This window comes from Muntiacus reevesi, chromosome 20 (assembly GCF_963930625.1).
Source record: "Muntiacus reevesi chromosome 20, mMunRee1.1, whole genome shotgun sequence".
NCBI lineage: Eukaryota > Metazoa > Chordata > Mammalia > Artiodactyla > Cervidae > Muntiacus > Muntiacus reevesi.
Genome location: NC_089268.1, coordinates 29,524,002 through 29,536,782, shown reverse-complemented (window position 1 = coordinate 29,536,782; position 12,781 = coordinate 29,524,002). Strand labels below are relative to the sequence as shown.

Below are 12,781 nucleotides of genomic sequence, written 5' to 3'. Positions count from 1 at the left end.
GCTCAGGAAAAAGCATTTTCCAAAATGAAGAGGAGGCAAAGGCAGGGATCAGTTGAGAGACACCCTGGTTCATTCAGAACAGCAGTTCTCAGAGTGTGGTCTGTGGAACCCTTGATGTCACTGAGACCCTTTCCTGAGATCCCAGAGGTGAAAATTACTTTCATAGCATCACTCAGATATTATTTGACTTCTCACTGTGTTGACATTTGCTTTGATGTATCACTTAGCAGTAACGGACTGTGATAGCAAACTGCACTAGTAATTATTTTCACCAAAACTTTCTTGTAGAAAAAAAGAAAACCAATAATCAGGTTTGCTTTAAAACATCCAGAATGACACCTTAAAAATTCTTATCTGTCCTTAATAAACCAAAATGGAAAAAATATGAAAAAGAATATATATATACACATGTATAAGTGAATCACTTTGCTACAGCAGAAATTAACATTATAAATCAAATATCATTCAATAAAATAAACTTTTGTAAATAAAAATTCTTATGTTTCCTAATCAACATTCTTAAATACAGATTTTAAAAGTATCATTTGTGATGACATGGAAAGTGTACTTCGAGCACTTCTACTACATTTCAAAGTCGTATGGCCCAAGAAAAAATTCTGTGTGAGTTGAACTACCCTCTTTTTCATTAAAAACAACTGTTCATGAAAGAATGAATGAGCAGAAAGATCTGTATAATTTAGTGAAACAATGTATTACTTTGTAAAAATATTGTATTAGTACAAGAGATGTTCAGTGAGCAGAATAGGCTGATGGATTTTAATGTAACAGAATAGAAAATAGTCAGTGATATTGTTTCAGGTCCACTGCAGAAAAAATCTTTGAGAAACTACAATTTGTATAGGTTTACTTTTGTATCCAAGATGAACATCCACAATTATCTGAAAAGATTATTCCTACATATGTGAGGGCTTTTTCACTTTCACAGACTACCATCAAAGTAACAGATTCAATGCAGATGCAAACCTGAAAATCCAGTGATCTTCTAGTGAAAGAGACAGGAAAGATACTTGGAAAAAATGTAAAAAGCTCTATGCTCTCACTACCCTTTTTATTCTGGGAAATAGTTATTCATATTAAACACATGGGTTATTAATATTATAACCAGCCTTTAGGACTTCCCTGGTGGCTCAGACAGTAAAGCGTCTGCCTACAATGTGGGAGACCCGCGTTCGACCCCTGGGTTGGTAAGATCCTCTGGAAGGGAGGCGGGAGGGAGGATCGGGATGGGGAATACATGTAAACCCATGGCTGATTCATGTTAATGTATGACAAAACCCACTACAATATTGTAAACTAATTAGCCTCCAACTAATAAAAATAAATGGGAAAAAAAAAAAAAGATCCTCTGGAAAAGGAAATGGCAACCCACTCCAGTACTCTTGCCTAGAAAATCCCATGGACAGAGGAGCCTTGTAGGCTACAGTCCATGGGGTCGCATAGAGTTGGACAAGACTGAGCAACTAAACTTTCTTTCTATTAATATTATTCTAAATAAAGAAACAATAATCTTTAAAGTGTATTATTTGTAATATGGAAAATATGCATAGAAGTGGTCACATAATACTATCCTTGGGGTCCTCACTAATTTGTAAGATTGTGTAGATATTTTAAAAAAATCTCAAACAGCCCCAGAGCTAGGACTCAGGGAGACAGTGGAACAAAGAGCTCTCGGAGGGGAGTTCAGTTCAGTTCAGTCGCTCAGTCATGTCCAACTCTTTGTGACCCCATGGACTGCAGCACACCAGGCCTCCCTGTCCATTACCATCTCCTGGATGCTTGCTCAGACTCATGTCCATCGAGTCAGTGATGTCATCCAACCATCTTATTCTCTGTCATCCCCTTCTCCGCCTGCCTTCAATCTTGCCCAGCATAGGGGTCTTCTTCAATGAGTCAGTTCTTCACATCAGGTGGCCAAAGTATTGGAGCTTCAGCTTCAGCATCAGTCCTTCCAATGAACACCCAGGACTGATTTCCTTTCAGATTTCCTGGTTTGATCTCCTTGAAGTCCAAGGGACTCTCAAGAGTCTTCTCCAACACCACAGTTCAAAAGCATCAATTTTTCAATGCCCAGCTTTCTTTACAGTCCATCTCTCACATCCATACATGACTACTGGAAAAAACATAGCTTTGACTAGATGGACCTTTGTTGGCAAAGTAATGTCTCTGCTTTTTAATATATTGTTTATGTTGGTTGTAGCTTTTCTTCCAGGTAGCAAGCACCATTTCATTTCATGGCTGCAGTCACCATCTGCATGACTTTGAAGCACCAAAAAATGAAGTCTGCCACTATTTCCATTGTTTCCCCATTTATTTGCCATGAAGTGATGGGACCAGATGCCATGACCTTAGTTTTCTGAATATTGAGCTTAAAGCCAGCTTTTTCACTCTTCTCTTTCACTTTCATCAAGAGGCTCTTTCGTTCCTCTTTGCTTTCTGCCATAAGGGTAGTGTCATCTGCATATCTGAGATTATCGATATTTCTACTGGCAATCTTGATTACAGCTTGTGCTTCATCCAGCCCAGCATTTCATATGATGTACTCTGCATGTAAGTTAAATGAGCAGGGTGACAATATACAAGCTTGACGTCCTCCTTTCCCAATTTGGAACCAGTCTGTTGTTCCATGTCCAGTTCTAACTGTAGTTTCTTGACCTGCACACAGTTATCTCAAGAAGGCAGGTCAGGTGGTCTAGTATTCCCATCTCTTTAAGAATTTTCCACTGTTTGTTTTGATCCACACAAAGGCTTTGGCACAGTCCATAAAGCAGAGATGTTTTCTCTCTTGCTTTTTCGATAATCCAGGGGATGTTGGCACTTTGGTCTCTGGCTCCTCTGGCTTTTCTAAATCCAGCTTGAACATCTGAAAGAATAAGGTTCAGGTTCTGTTGAAGCCTGGTTTGGAGAATTTTAAGCATTACTTTGCTAGCATGTGAGATGGGTGCAATTAGTGAGTAGTTTGAACATTCTACCTAGCAGGAGGGGAGGGATCAGGGCAAAGTCCCAGGTCCCTGGAGCGCAAGATACTCAGGATCTCAGGCTCAAGGGCGGAGTCAGGGCCTGGGACGCTCCGTGGTGGGGATTCCCCGTCTCCCCGAGTTTCACTTTCTCTCTCACAACCTGTGTTTAGCCCTGCTGCCTGGACACTCGTGACGCGACCCCAGTTCTCACTGCCACTGGGTGCCCGGTTTCTAGAGAAACCAATCAGCGTCTCTGCGGATCCCGGTTATAAAGTCTCCACCGACCCGCCCAGACTGCTTCTTCCCAGACCCAGAAGATGCGAGTCATGGGGTCGGGAACCCTTCTCCTGCTCCTTTCTGGGATCCTGGTCCTGACCGAGACCCAGGCTGGTGAGTGCGGGGTCGGGAGGGAACGGCCTCTGCGGGGAGGGGCGAGGGGACCGTCCGGGAGTCTGGGGGGCAGTAACTCAGGGACTGAGCGACCCAAACGCCCCTGCCTAGACCCGCCCCTCCCCGGTTCCGGCCTGTCGCTTCTTGCTTCCCGACCCCTCCTTTCTACCCCTTTCGAAGTTCGGGCTGGTTTTCGACCGCTTCCATCTCACTGGCCCTACGCCCCTTCCGCCCTCCCTGACCCGTCACCTCGGACCCGGGACCCGCGCCGGGAGAAGTGTCGGGCCGAGTTTCACCCCTTCCCGCCCCCAGGCTCCCACTCCCTGAGGTATTTCAGCACCGGCGTGTCCCGGCCCGGCCTCGGGGAGCCCCGCTTCATCGCGGTCGGCTACGTGGACGACACGCAGTTCGTGCGGTTCGACAGCGACGCCCCTAATCCGAGGATGGAGCCGCAGGCGCGGTGGATGGAGAAGGAGGGGCCCGAGTATTGGGATCGGGAGACGCGAGTCTCCAAGGACAAAGCACAGACTTTCCGAGAGGGCCTGAACACCCTGCGCGGCTACTACAACCAGAGCGAGGCCGGTGAGCGACGCGGGCCCGGGTCCAGGTCACGGCCCCCACCCCCAGGGACCGGCGGGGTCGCCCCGAGTCTGCGGGTCCTAGGGTCACCCCAACAAGGCGGAACACACCCGCACCCCGACCCGGGAGGAGCCGGCGGGGCTTGACCCGGTTTCATTTTCAGTTTGGGTTTAATCACCGCGGGTGGTCGGGGCGGGTCAGGGTCTCACACCCTCCAGCGGATGTCGGGCTGCGACGTGGGGCCGGACGGGCGTCTCCTCCGCGGGTACAGGCAGGACGCCTACGACGGCAGAGATTACATCGCCCTGAACGAGGACCTGCGCTCCTGGACCGCGGCGGACACGGCGGCTCAGATCACCAAGCGCAAGTGGGAGGCGGCAGGTGTTGCGGATCACAGTAGGAACTACGTGGAGGGCCGCTGCGTGGAGGGGCTCCGCAGATACCTGGAGCACGGGAAGGACACGCTGCTGCGCGCAGGTGCGAGGGGCGCGGGGCCTCCCTGATCTCCCCGCGGGCTGGAGCTGGCTTCCCACGAGAGAAGAAAGTGGGGTCCCTGTGGGAACAGCGCCCTAGGTTTTTGTCAGGAGAGGGAGGAATCTGCCCAGGTTTGATATTCTGTACACGAGAGTCACCCAGTGGCCCTACTGCTCTGAAGGACAATTAAGGAATCCGGTGTCTTTGAGGAAGAAGCAGGAAACAAACCATCCCTGAAATAGCGGATCATCGGTGCCCTTTGACCCTGGCCACCATTTTGTGATCCGAGTTTCTCTCTCAAAGCCTGTTCTCACCGGAGAGCATTTTAGGAGGCCTGACTCCAGCTTTTCTGAGTCATTCAGCCTCCACCAGACTCAGGACCTTTAGACTGTATTATCCCCCTAACATTTTTAGAGCGCCTATCCTAGTCTGTCATCCTAGAAATTTCCAAGGACTAATATAGATCATCTCTGATCTCTGATTTGAGGCTGTTAATTAGCTCTTGTGCTGATTTTTTCAAAACCATGGTCCTGAATGTTCTGTAACTCAGAGGGTAAAAAAGTTCGTAATAGTCTGGGAATCTGATGTACAGCCTGGTGGCTATAGTTAATAATAATCCTGTATTGTATACTTTAAAATTGATGTTAATCATTCTCATCATCCCTGTCAAAGACGGTGCACATAAGGCAAGTTGAGAAACACATTAATTACCTTCACAGTGTACATATATATATATATATCAAAGCAACACGTAGTACACTTTAAATGTGTACAATTTTTGTTAAGTATAGGTCAGTAAAACTGCGGGAAAAGAATCACTGTTCTGTCCTTTCTCGGGATGGTCACATGACACTGCTTCAGTGACCTGTGGAGGTAACACAAACTTTGAATTTTCTGATTCTTCCTCAGACCCTCCAAAGGCACATGTGACCCGTCACCCCATCTCTGACCGTGAGGTCACCCTGAGGTGCTGGGCCCTGGGCTTCTACCCTGAGGAGATCTCACTGACCTGGCAGCACAATGGGGAGGACCAGACCCAGGACATGGAGCTTGTGGAGACCAGGCCTTCAGGGGATGGAACCTTCCAGAAGTGGGCGGCCCTGGTGGTGCCTTCTGGAGAGGAGCAGAGATACACATGCCATGTGCAGCACGAGGGGCTTCAGGAGCACCTCACACTAAGATGGGGTAAGGAGGGAGATGGGACTGAAACTTCCTCTCAGACAAAGCAGGAGCCCTTCAGGACTCAGTTCAGCAAGGTCAGGACTCAAGCTGAGGTCAGGGCCCCTTCCCTTTCCTCCACAGAACCTCCTCAGACCTCCTTCCTCACCATGGGCATCATTATTGGCCTGGTTCTCCTCGTGGTGGCTGTGGTGACTGGAGCTGTGATTTGGAGGAAGAAGCGCTCAGGTAGGGAAGGGAGGGACAGATCTGAGTTTTCTTGTCTCACTGGGGGTTTCAAGCCCAGGTAGAAGTTTACCTGCCTGGTTACTGGAAAGTACTCTCCGCACACATGTGGAGTCTGGAGCTGATGTTAACATTTTTCTTTTCTAAAGCACGTGTGAAAATGAAAGAGAAATTTTTCACCTCCCTAATTCCAGTTAGGGACCAGATTTCCAGCACATGAAGGTCAGAGGGAGGTCCTTGCTGAGGACAGACCTCCAGGAGGGGAGGTGGTCCATTCCTTACACGTCTCCCTTCTCTGTGTTCCTGATCGTATCATGAGTTTTGACCACAGTTCCAGAAAGTTCTCTGGGGTTCAGGACTAAAGAGGTACCTCTAGGATCTCATGACTCAGCCTTCTCTCTGGCCTCTCATGTGATATTTTCTTCTCACAGGTGAAAGAGGACGGATCTACACCCAGGCTTCAAGTAAGTATGAAGGGGGTGATTCCTGAGACCCTTGTGAGGGTGCAGACAGGAGGCCATGGGGGACTCACCCTCCTCAAAGTGCCTTCTCTAGTTTCTCTCTTGTTGGTTCTGACCACGTCCTGGTCTTGTTCTCCTCCAGGCAGTGACAGTGCCCAGAGCTCTGATGTATCTCTCACGGTTCCTAAAGGTGAGACCCTGGAGAGTCTAGATTGGAAGGGGGATTGGGGCAGAAGGGACACACTGGGTGGCGGGGATCTTTGAGTGGAACATGCGAGCATGTGGGGGGCTGTGGAGAATGTCAGCCCTTACATGACTGACCTGAACTGGTTCCTGATTCTTTTCTCTCACAGTGTGAGACAACTGCCTTGTGAGGACTGAGTAATGCTCGGTCCTGCTTTGTGACGTCAGATCCCCGGACCGCTCTTTCTGCAACTGCATCTGAATGTGTCTGTGCTCCTATTAGCATAACGTGAGGAGGTGGGGAGACCGGTCACCGCTCCCCATCGGGCCCCCTCCCCACCCTGACCTGTGTTCTCCTCCCTCATCCACTGTCCTGTTCCTGCAGAGACGGGGCTGGGCCGTCTCCATCGCTGTCAGCTTCGTATGCACTGAGTAATGATGTCTTATTTCCTTATTGAAGATAAAATCCGTATATATGAATTTGTTTTTTGTAATTGGTGCCATGAAGGGGGATTGGATAATAAAGGTGAGGATTCCTAAAGTTAGAAAGAGGAAATAAATTGAAACACCGAGAACCTTCCAGAACCATTCACATGTTTGCTCTGCTGAGTCAGCTGCAGGAGGGACAGGTGGAGGCTGTGAGGAGCTGAGTGTGGACAGGGCCTGTGCCCAGTCTGATCAGTGCCTGGAGGGCATGCATGCACTGCCCATGCACTGCCCGTGGTCACTCCTGGACTGGGTCCTCTTCTCCATTCCATTGTCCTTATCCCTTCAGTAAATGCTTGTCCCACCAAGGACCTGTGATCATGGACTCAGAAGTCAACTGGGCCTTGTATCTCCAGCACCATGGGCAGGGTACATTTCTTCAGTGGTTAGCCTAGGATCAGGCCTTGGTTCAATACTTAGCTCCTGTCATTTTTGAATGTGTTTATATTTTGCTTATTTAGTTATTGCTATTATTGCTGTTGGTGTAATGACTGTTCTATTTCATGTGTAGAGTTCTGTTCCCATTCTTCTCTGGGTAACCCCATCTCTAACAGCAGCAGGGGTCACTTTGCCTGTGATTATCCCCACAAGTCCAGGGGATCCATGCACACAGGATCTCAGCGGTGTAAAGAGAGAAATTTTAGAGGCATCCAGTTCTTGCCCTCTTAGAGATTCTGCTGGATTCTTCTTTCCAACTTTTCTCCATCTTTTTAAAGGAACCACATGCTGGAACTTACAAAGAGGAGGGACCCAATCGTTTCATATCTTGACTTAATTCTTGCTGGACTTCTCTCTTCTCTGCAATCTTCTGCCTCTTCTGCCCTCTTCTGCCCTTACATCTTCTAAGGCTACTGTTGGCTCCCATCTCAACTCATGGATTTAGAAAGCAGTGTCTAATAAAATCACAGCAGGTTGAATATAGGAGCTGGAAGTGAAGGATCTTCCTTTCTGAAGAGACAGAGCCTTGTGTGTGGTGTGCAGGCTGATTGGTGTGGGAGGGAAGGCAGATCAGCCTTTGTGAGTAAAATATAGGCAGCATTGAGGTCAATGCTGTCGGGAGTCACCGGGATGCACCCAGTCCTTGACAAGGTCATGGGACGAGAGAGGAACCTGCAAGGCAGCTCTTTCTCACGTGGGGCTGCCCCGGGGGCCCAATATGTCCCCTCTGGAGCCACCGGGATGAGAAGGGAACCTGCAAGGCAGCTCTTCCCCTCGAGGTTGTCCCGGGGACAAGGTGACGGGATGAGAAAGGAATCTGCAAGGCAACTCTTCCCCTCGAAGTTGTCCCAGGGGCCCAGTATGTCCCTTTCCTCCTTCTGTCTTACTGTTATTGGGCTTTCTATTAATTTTTGGAAATATAACATGTAGTAATAAGGCGTCCCTGGAAAAGTCCAAGCCTTTTTGGAAATGCTCAAGATTGCTCTGGCTCAGGACACGACGATAAACATCAAGTCGTAAAAGAAAAGGCCACAGGTATAGTTTGGCTGCTTGCTTAAAAGATTATAATGTTCTAGAATAGAAAAGAGTAGAGGTGTTTAGATTTAGAAGTAGATATACTGCTTTAGTTTACTTGCTCCTTGGTTGAAAGGGTTTTCACTATTGCTATTTCCTTGCTGCTATTTGTTCATTGTTTCCCTTTCTTTAAACAACGTGGGATATTATGGGTATTTTTGTAAAATTAGAAAATGGGGTATGTAGAATTTTAATAGAAGATTCATATTAACCAGTTTTACTGCCAATATCTTACTATTAATAGAGGTGTTTTGCTGCTTTAGAGGTGTTTTTGCTGTTTAATAGTTAATCGTTGTAAATTGAGGTTTTGTGGTTTCAGGTAAAGAAAAATATCAGGTTTTTCTCATGGTACTATTTTCAGAAATGTCAAACATGTTACTGTGACCCTTCCCATGTATTGTTTTATTGTCCAAAGAATTTACACTATGCCTGAGATTTGTGGAACATTGTTTTTGTTAGAGTGAAATGTTAGGCCATTGAGGCAAGAAGACTATGTACAGGATATTTAAGAAAAAATCCTGTAATCGGAAATGTTCTAGATGAATGCTTAGGGGCAAAACCTGGGGAAAAAAATATTGACGGACGCACAAACCAATATCTGATGCAATGTGTGGTGACTTAAGGGGGAGGTAACATTCATTCTATAAAAACTGAGCTATCCTAAAAATTTTAAAAAGCTACCTCTTCTACTCAGCGTCTGTGTGTGTGTGTCTGTCTTCTTCCTTGCTGACACCTCTCATCCCTTGGGTATTCCTGGTCCTGCCAGGGCTGGACCTCGGCACAATGCCAATGGATGTTGTGCTGTAACTGCCAAGAGACAGCATGTGGCCTGAGGTCACATTAATAAAGACAGTGTTTCTAGAATAGAGAAGTGCTTTACTGACCATTCATTGAACTGATATTTGTTGTGTGATGGAGACATGGCACACTATTTTTTAATTTAGGAGAACTCAATGAACTAACAACAGACAAACCTTGTCCGCCATGTGTGGTGTGTTCTAGGGAGCAGGGGCAGAGCATGTGCTATCAGCCTAGTAAGTGAGGGACTGTTTCCCGTACAGGTTGGTAAGTGCTCTGAGGAAGGTGACCCAGAGTATCAGTGTGTGGGGAAGGGAAGGTGGCTGTGTTACTAGTGTGGACAGTGGGCCTCTTTGAAAAGGTGACATTTAAGTAAAGATGTGAAGAACATGAAGGAATGTCCACAAGGACGTGTAGGGGAGGTTCTCTCCAGGCAGAGGAGACTCCAGTGCAGATGCACGAGGGCAGGAGGGTGTTCAAGGGAGAGCCAGGAGACAGCTGTGACTGAAGGAAAAGGAATTGTGATGAGATCCCATCTCTGGCCAGATCCTGTGTGCCTCCAGCATAATAGAAGGGTGTTGATTTTATCTCAGTAAGCTATGGAGTTATAGGATGACTTGAACAGAGGAGGACCTGGTGTGACTGCTCTCTAGAAGCGTCAGTCAGGCTGCTGTGCAGAGTCAGGAGGTGAAGGGCGAGGGAGGCGTAGAGGAGCCTCTAGGAAACAGCGCAGGGGCCAGGTGGGGGTGCTGGTGCTTGTCCGGGGTGTGAGAAGGGAAGATGATGGTGAGTGAGTGGATTCTTGATCTATTCTGAAAATGCATTTTACAGCATTTCCCAGTGGATTAAATCTGAGTTATGAGAAAGGGTGAAGGAGGACTGCAAAATTTGAGATTTGCAAGTAAGCATGTGGGACACCTACAGTGGAAATGAGGGGACTCTGGAAGGAGCATATTTGAGGAGGCATCACCATCAGCATTTGGTTTAGGAAAGCGGCAACTGAATTAGGTTTACTAGTCTAGGGTTCAGGTGAGATGAGTGGAGAAATAGATGGAAGAGGTGACACCATATAAATGATGTTTAAAGCCTTGAGAACAGATGAGGTCACAGATGAGGGGAGAATTGGCTACCAGAAGCAGAGGATGAGGACTGAATCCTGAATCCCCCGAGCGACGGGAACTGATTAGGCCACACACCTGAGCAGACGGCACCATTCTGACACCGTCTCTAGATGGCACGTGGGAAGGGGTCCTGAAGGACATGAAGGAATGTCCACCTGCGCTCCCCTTAGAGATCAAAGGTCTGGAATAGACTTATAGCACGGTTGGTGCTGATCTTCAGACCACACATTTCAGAGCAAGAACACAGATCTGGATTCTAACCTGGCCATGCAACAGCCTCCCCTTACGGCTTGTTCATAATAGATGCCCGGACTCCGTGCCCTACATTCTAGATGGTGGATCTGGGGAGAGTCCTAAGAATTTTGTAACAATCTCTACAAGCAGTCCTGAGCAGACTGGGATCCACTGACGTTAAAGATCAGAGAATGATTAAGGTGGGGAGGGGTCTTAAACACACATTTAAATGTTTATTTCCTGAGAGGAAAATAACAAAACATTTGGTACGAGTTACATGTAGTTTCTGCCGTGTGCTATCACCAGGCTGAAAATTTAGGAAGTGATTATCATCTCACCATAAAGAGTCTCTGAATTGGGAAGAGAGTAGATCTAAATTTTCTCCACACATGCAAAAGATGTAATGAGTGACATGATTCAGTTGTCAGACAAAGCTATGGTGGTGATTATTTTGCAGTACAGAAGTGTGTCAAATCAACAATTGTACACCATAAACTGACTCAATATTGTATATCAATCATAATAAAGCAGAAGGAAAAGTCTCTGAATCCTTGCTCTCTGAGATTTCCCTACATGTATTCTTAGGTAGTTCTGGGTGGAGGAAAAAAAGATTTCAAATTGTTCTAAATGGAACAGAGAGAGGCACACTTGTGGGTTTGGGTTTATTTTAGGGAAAACTGCTGACCAGCCCTGAGGCACAGCCGGGAACAGAATCCTCACCCTACCTGGGTCGGGTCCCGCACAGGAACCCCTTCCCCTCAGGTGAGCACAGACACCACTGTTCATGCGCTGTCAGCCTTGATGCTGGACAAGGACCCCGTGACTAGACCTGCTCTCTGCTGCTCTGACGCCTGGATGACACACGGCTGCCTCTGCCACGCATGCCATGTGTGCCTAAAGCATCCGGTGCGGTTCCCGTCTCTCTGTGGCACCATGTCCTAAGTAAGAGTCCAGCATGTGGTCACCTGCCCAGTGGAGCCTCAGCCTCTTTCTACCTGCAGGAATATTGAGAAAGCAAGGTTTCTGTCTAATGGAGGAAGGTGTCTGCCTTCTACCAAGATCATCAAGTGTGAAATTCCCCTCATTTGGGAAGAGGGTACAGATTCTGGGGTTGGAGAAGGAGAGTGAAGGAGGGGGAAGGAATGACAAATTCCAATTTTTTTTGAGCAATGATCTAGATCAGAACTTGGTCTGCTACATTGTAACCAATCAGGTTGGATGAATGAATCAATGACGTCTTTCAATTTCTTCTGTGACACTGCGATATGAGGGCCAGTTCCAGTCTACTCTAATTTATACTCTCAGAAGAGCGGAGTGCACTTCTGAGTGATGAAATGATTATTCAAAACGTCCTCCAGCTGCCGTTGTCTCTTTCCAGTCTTAAAAAAGAAGATCTATAAGTCTTCATGGGACCCTTACACATATACTGACAGTTTATTGCATGTTAATTTTGTAAGTTAGGAAATGCCAAAGAAAGGCAATGCTAAAGAATGTTTAAACTACTGCACAATAGCATTCATCTCACATGCTAGCAAAGTAATGCTCAAAATTCTCCAAGCTAGGCTTCAACAGTATGAGAACCTAGAACTTCCAGATGTACAAGCTGGATTTAGAAATGGCAGACGAACCAGAGATCAAAGTGCCAACATTTGCTGGATCATCGAAAAAGCAAGAGAGTTCCAAAAAACATCTATTTCTGCTTTATTGACTATGCCAAAGCCTTTGACTGTGTGGGTCACAATAAACTGTGTAAAATTCAAGAGATGGGAATACCAGAACACCTTACCTGCCTCCTGAGAAAACTGTATGCAGGTCAAGAGGCAACAATTAGAACTGGACATGGAAAAACAGACTGGTCCCAAATTGGGAAAAGAGTACATAAAGGTTATATATTGTCACCCTGCTCATTTAACTTATATGCAGAGTGAAAACTGAAAGTGGCTCAGACGTGTCCGACTCTTTGCGACCCCATGGACTGTCCATGGAATTCTCTAGGCCAGAATACTCAAGTGCGTAGCCTTTCCCTTCTCCAGGGGATCTTCCCAACCCAGGAATCAAACCGGGGTCTCCTGCATTGCAGGGAGATTCTTTACCAACTGAGCTATGAGGGAAGCCCTCAGGCAAAATGCTGGGCTGGATGAAGCACAAGATGCAATCAAGA

General features: G+C 46.9%; 1 protein-coding gene across 14 annotated transcripts in view; it reads left to right on the top strand.

The window, feature by feature from the left end:
- LOC136151408 (BOLA class I histocompatibility antigen, alpha chain BL3-7) overlaps window positions 1-12,781 on the top strand; it is a 154,218-nt gene that overhangs the window by 94,447 nt on the left and 46,990 nt on the right. For 5 of the 14 annotated variants that reach the window (XR_010660030.1, XR_010660028.1, XM_065912509.1 and 2 more), the window contains exons 1-5: window positions 3,233-3,368; window positions 3,681-3,950; window positions 4,149-4,424; window positions 5,331-5,606; window positions 5,724-5,828. The exons of 5 other annotated variants lie outside the window; for them this stretch is intronic. Coding sequence is in view for 7 of the 9 variants with exons in the window: in XM_065912509.1 (XP_065768581.1) it covers window positions 3,296-3,368; window positions 3,681-3,950; window positions 4,149-4,424; window positions 5,331-5,606; window positions 5,724-5,828 (1,000 nt within the window). In the remaining 2 variants the exon portion in view is untranslated. Of the gene's footprint in view, window positions 1-3,232; window positions 3,369-3,680; window positions 3,951-4,148; window positions 4,425-5,330; window positions 5,607-5,723; window positions 5,829-6,256; window positions 6,290-6,428; window positions 6,566-6,639; window positions 9,157-12,781 lie in introns of those variants that run through there. 4 more of the 14 variants (XM_065912507.1, XM_065912510.1, XM_065912504.1 and 1 more) reach the window with 4 other exon arrangements.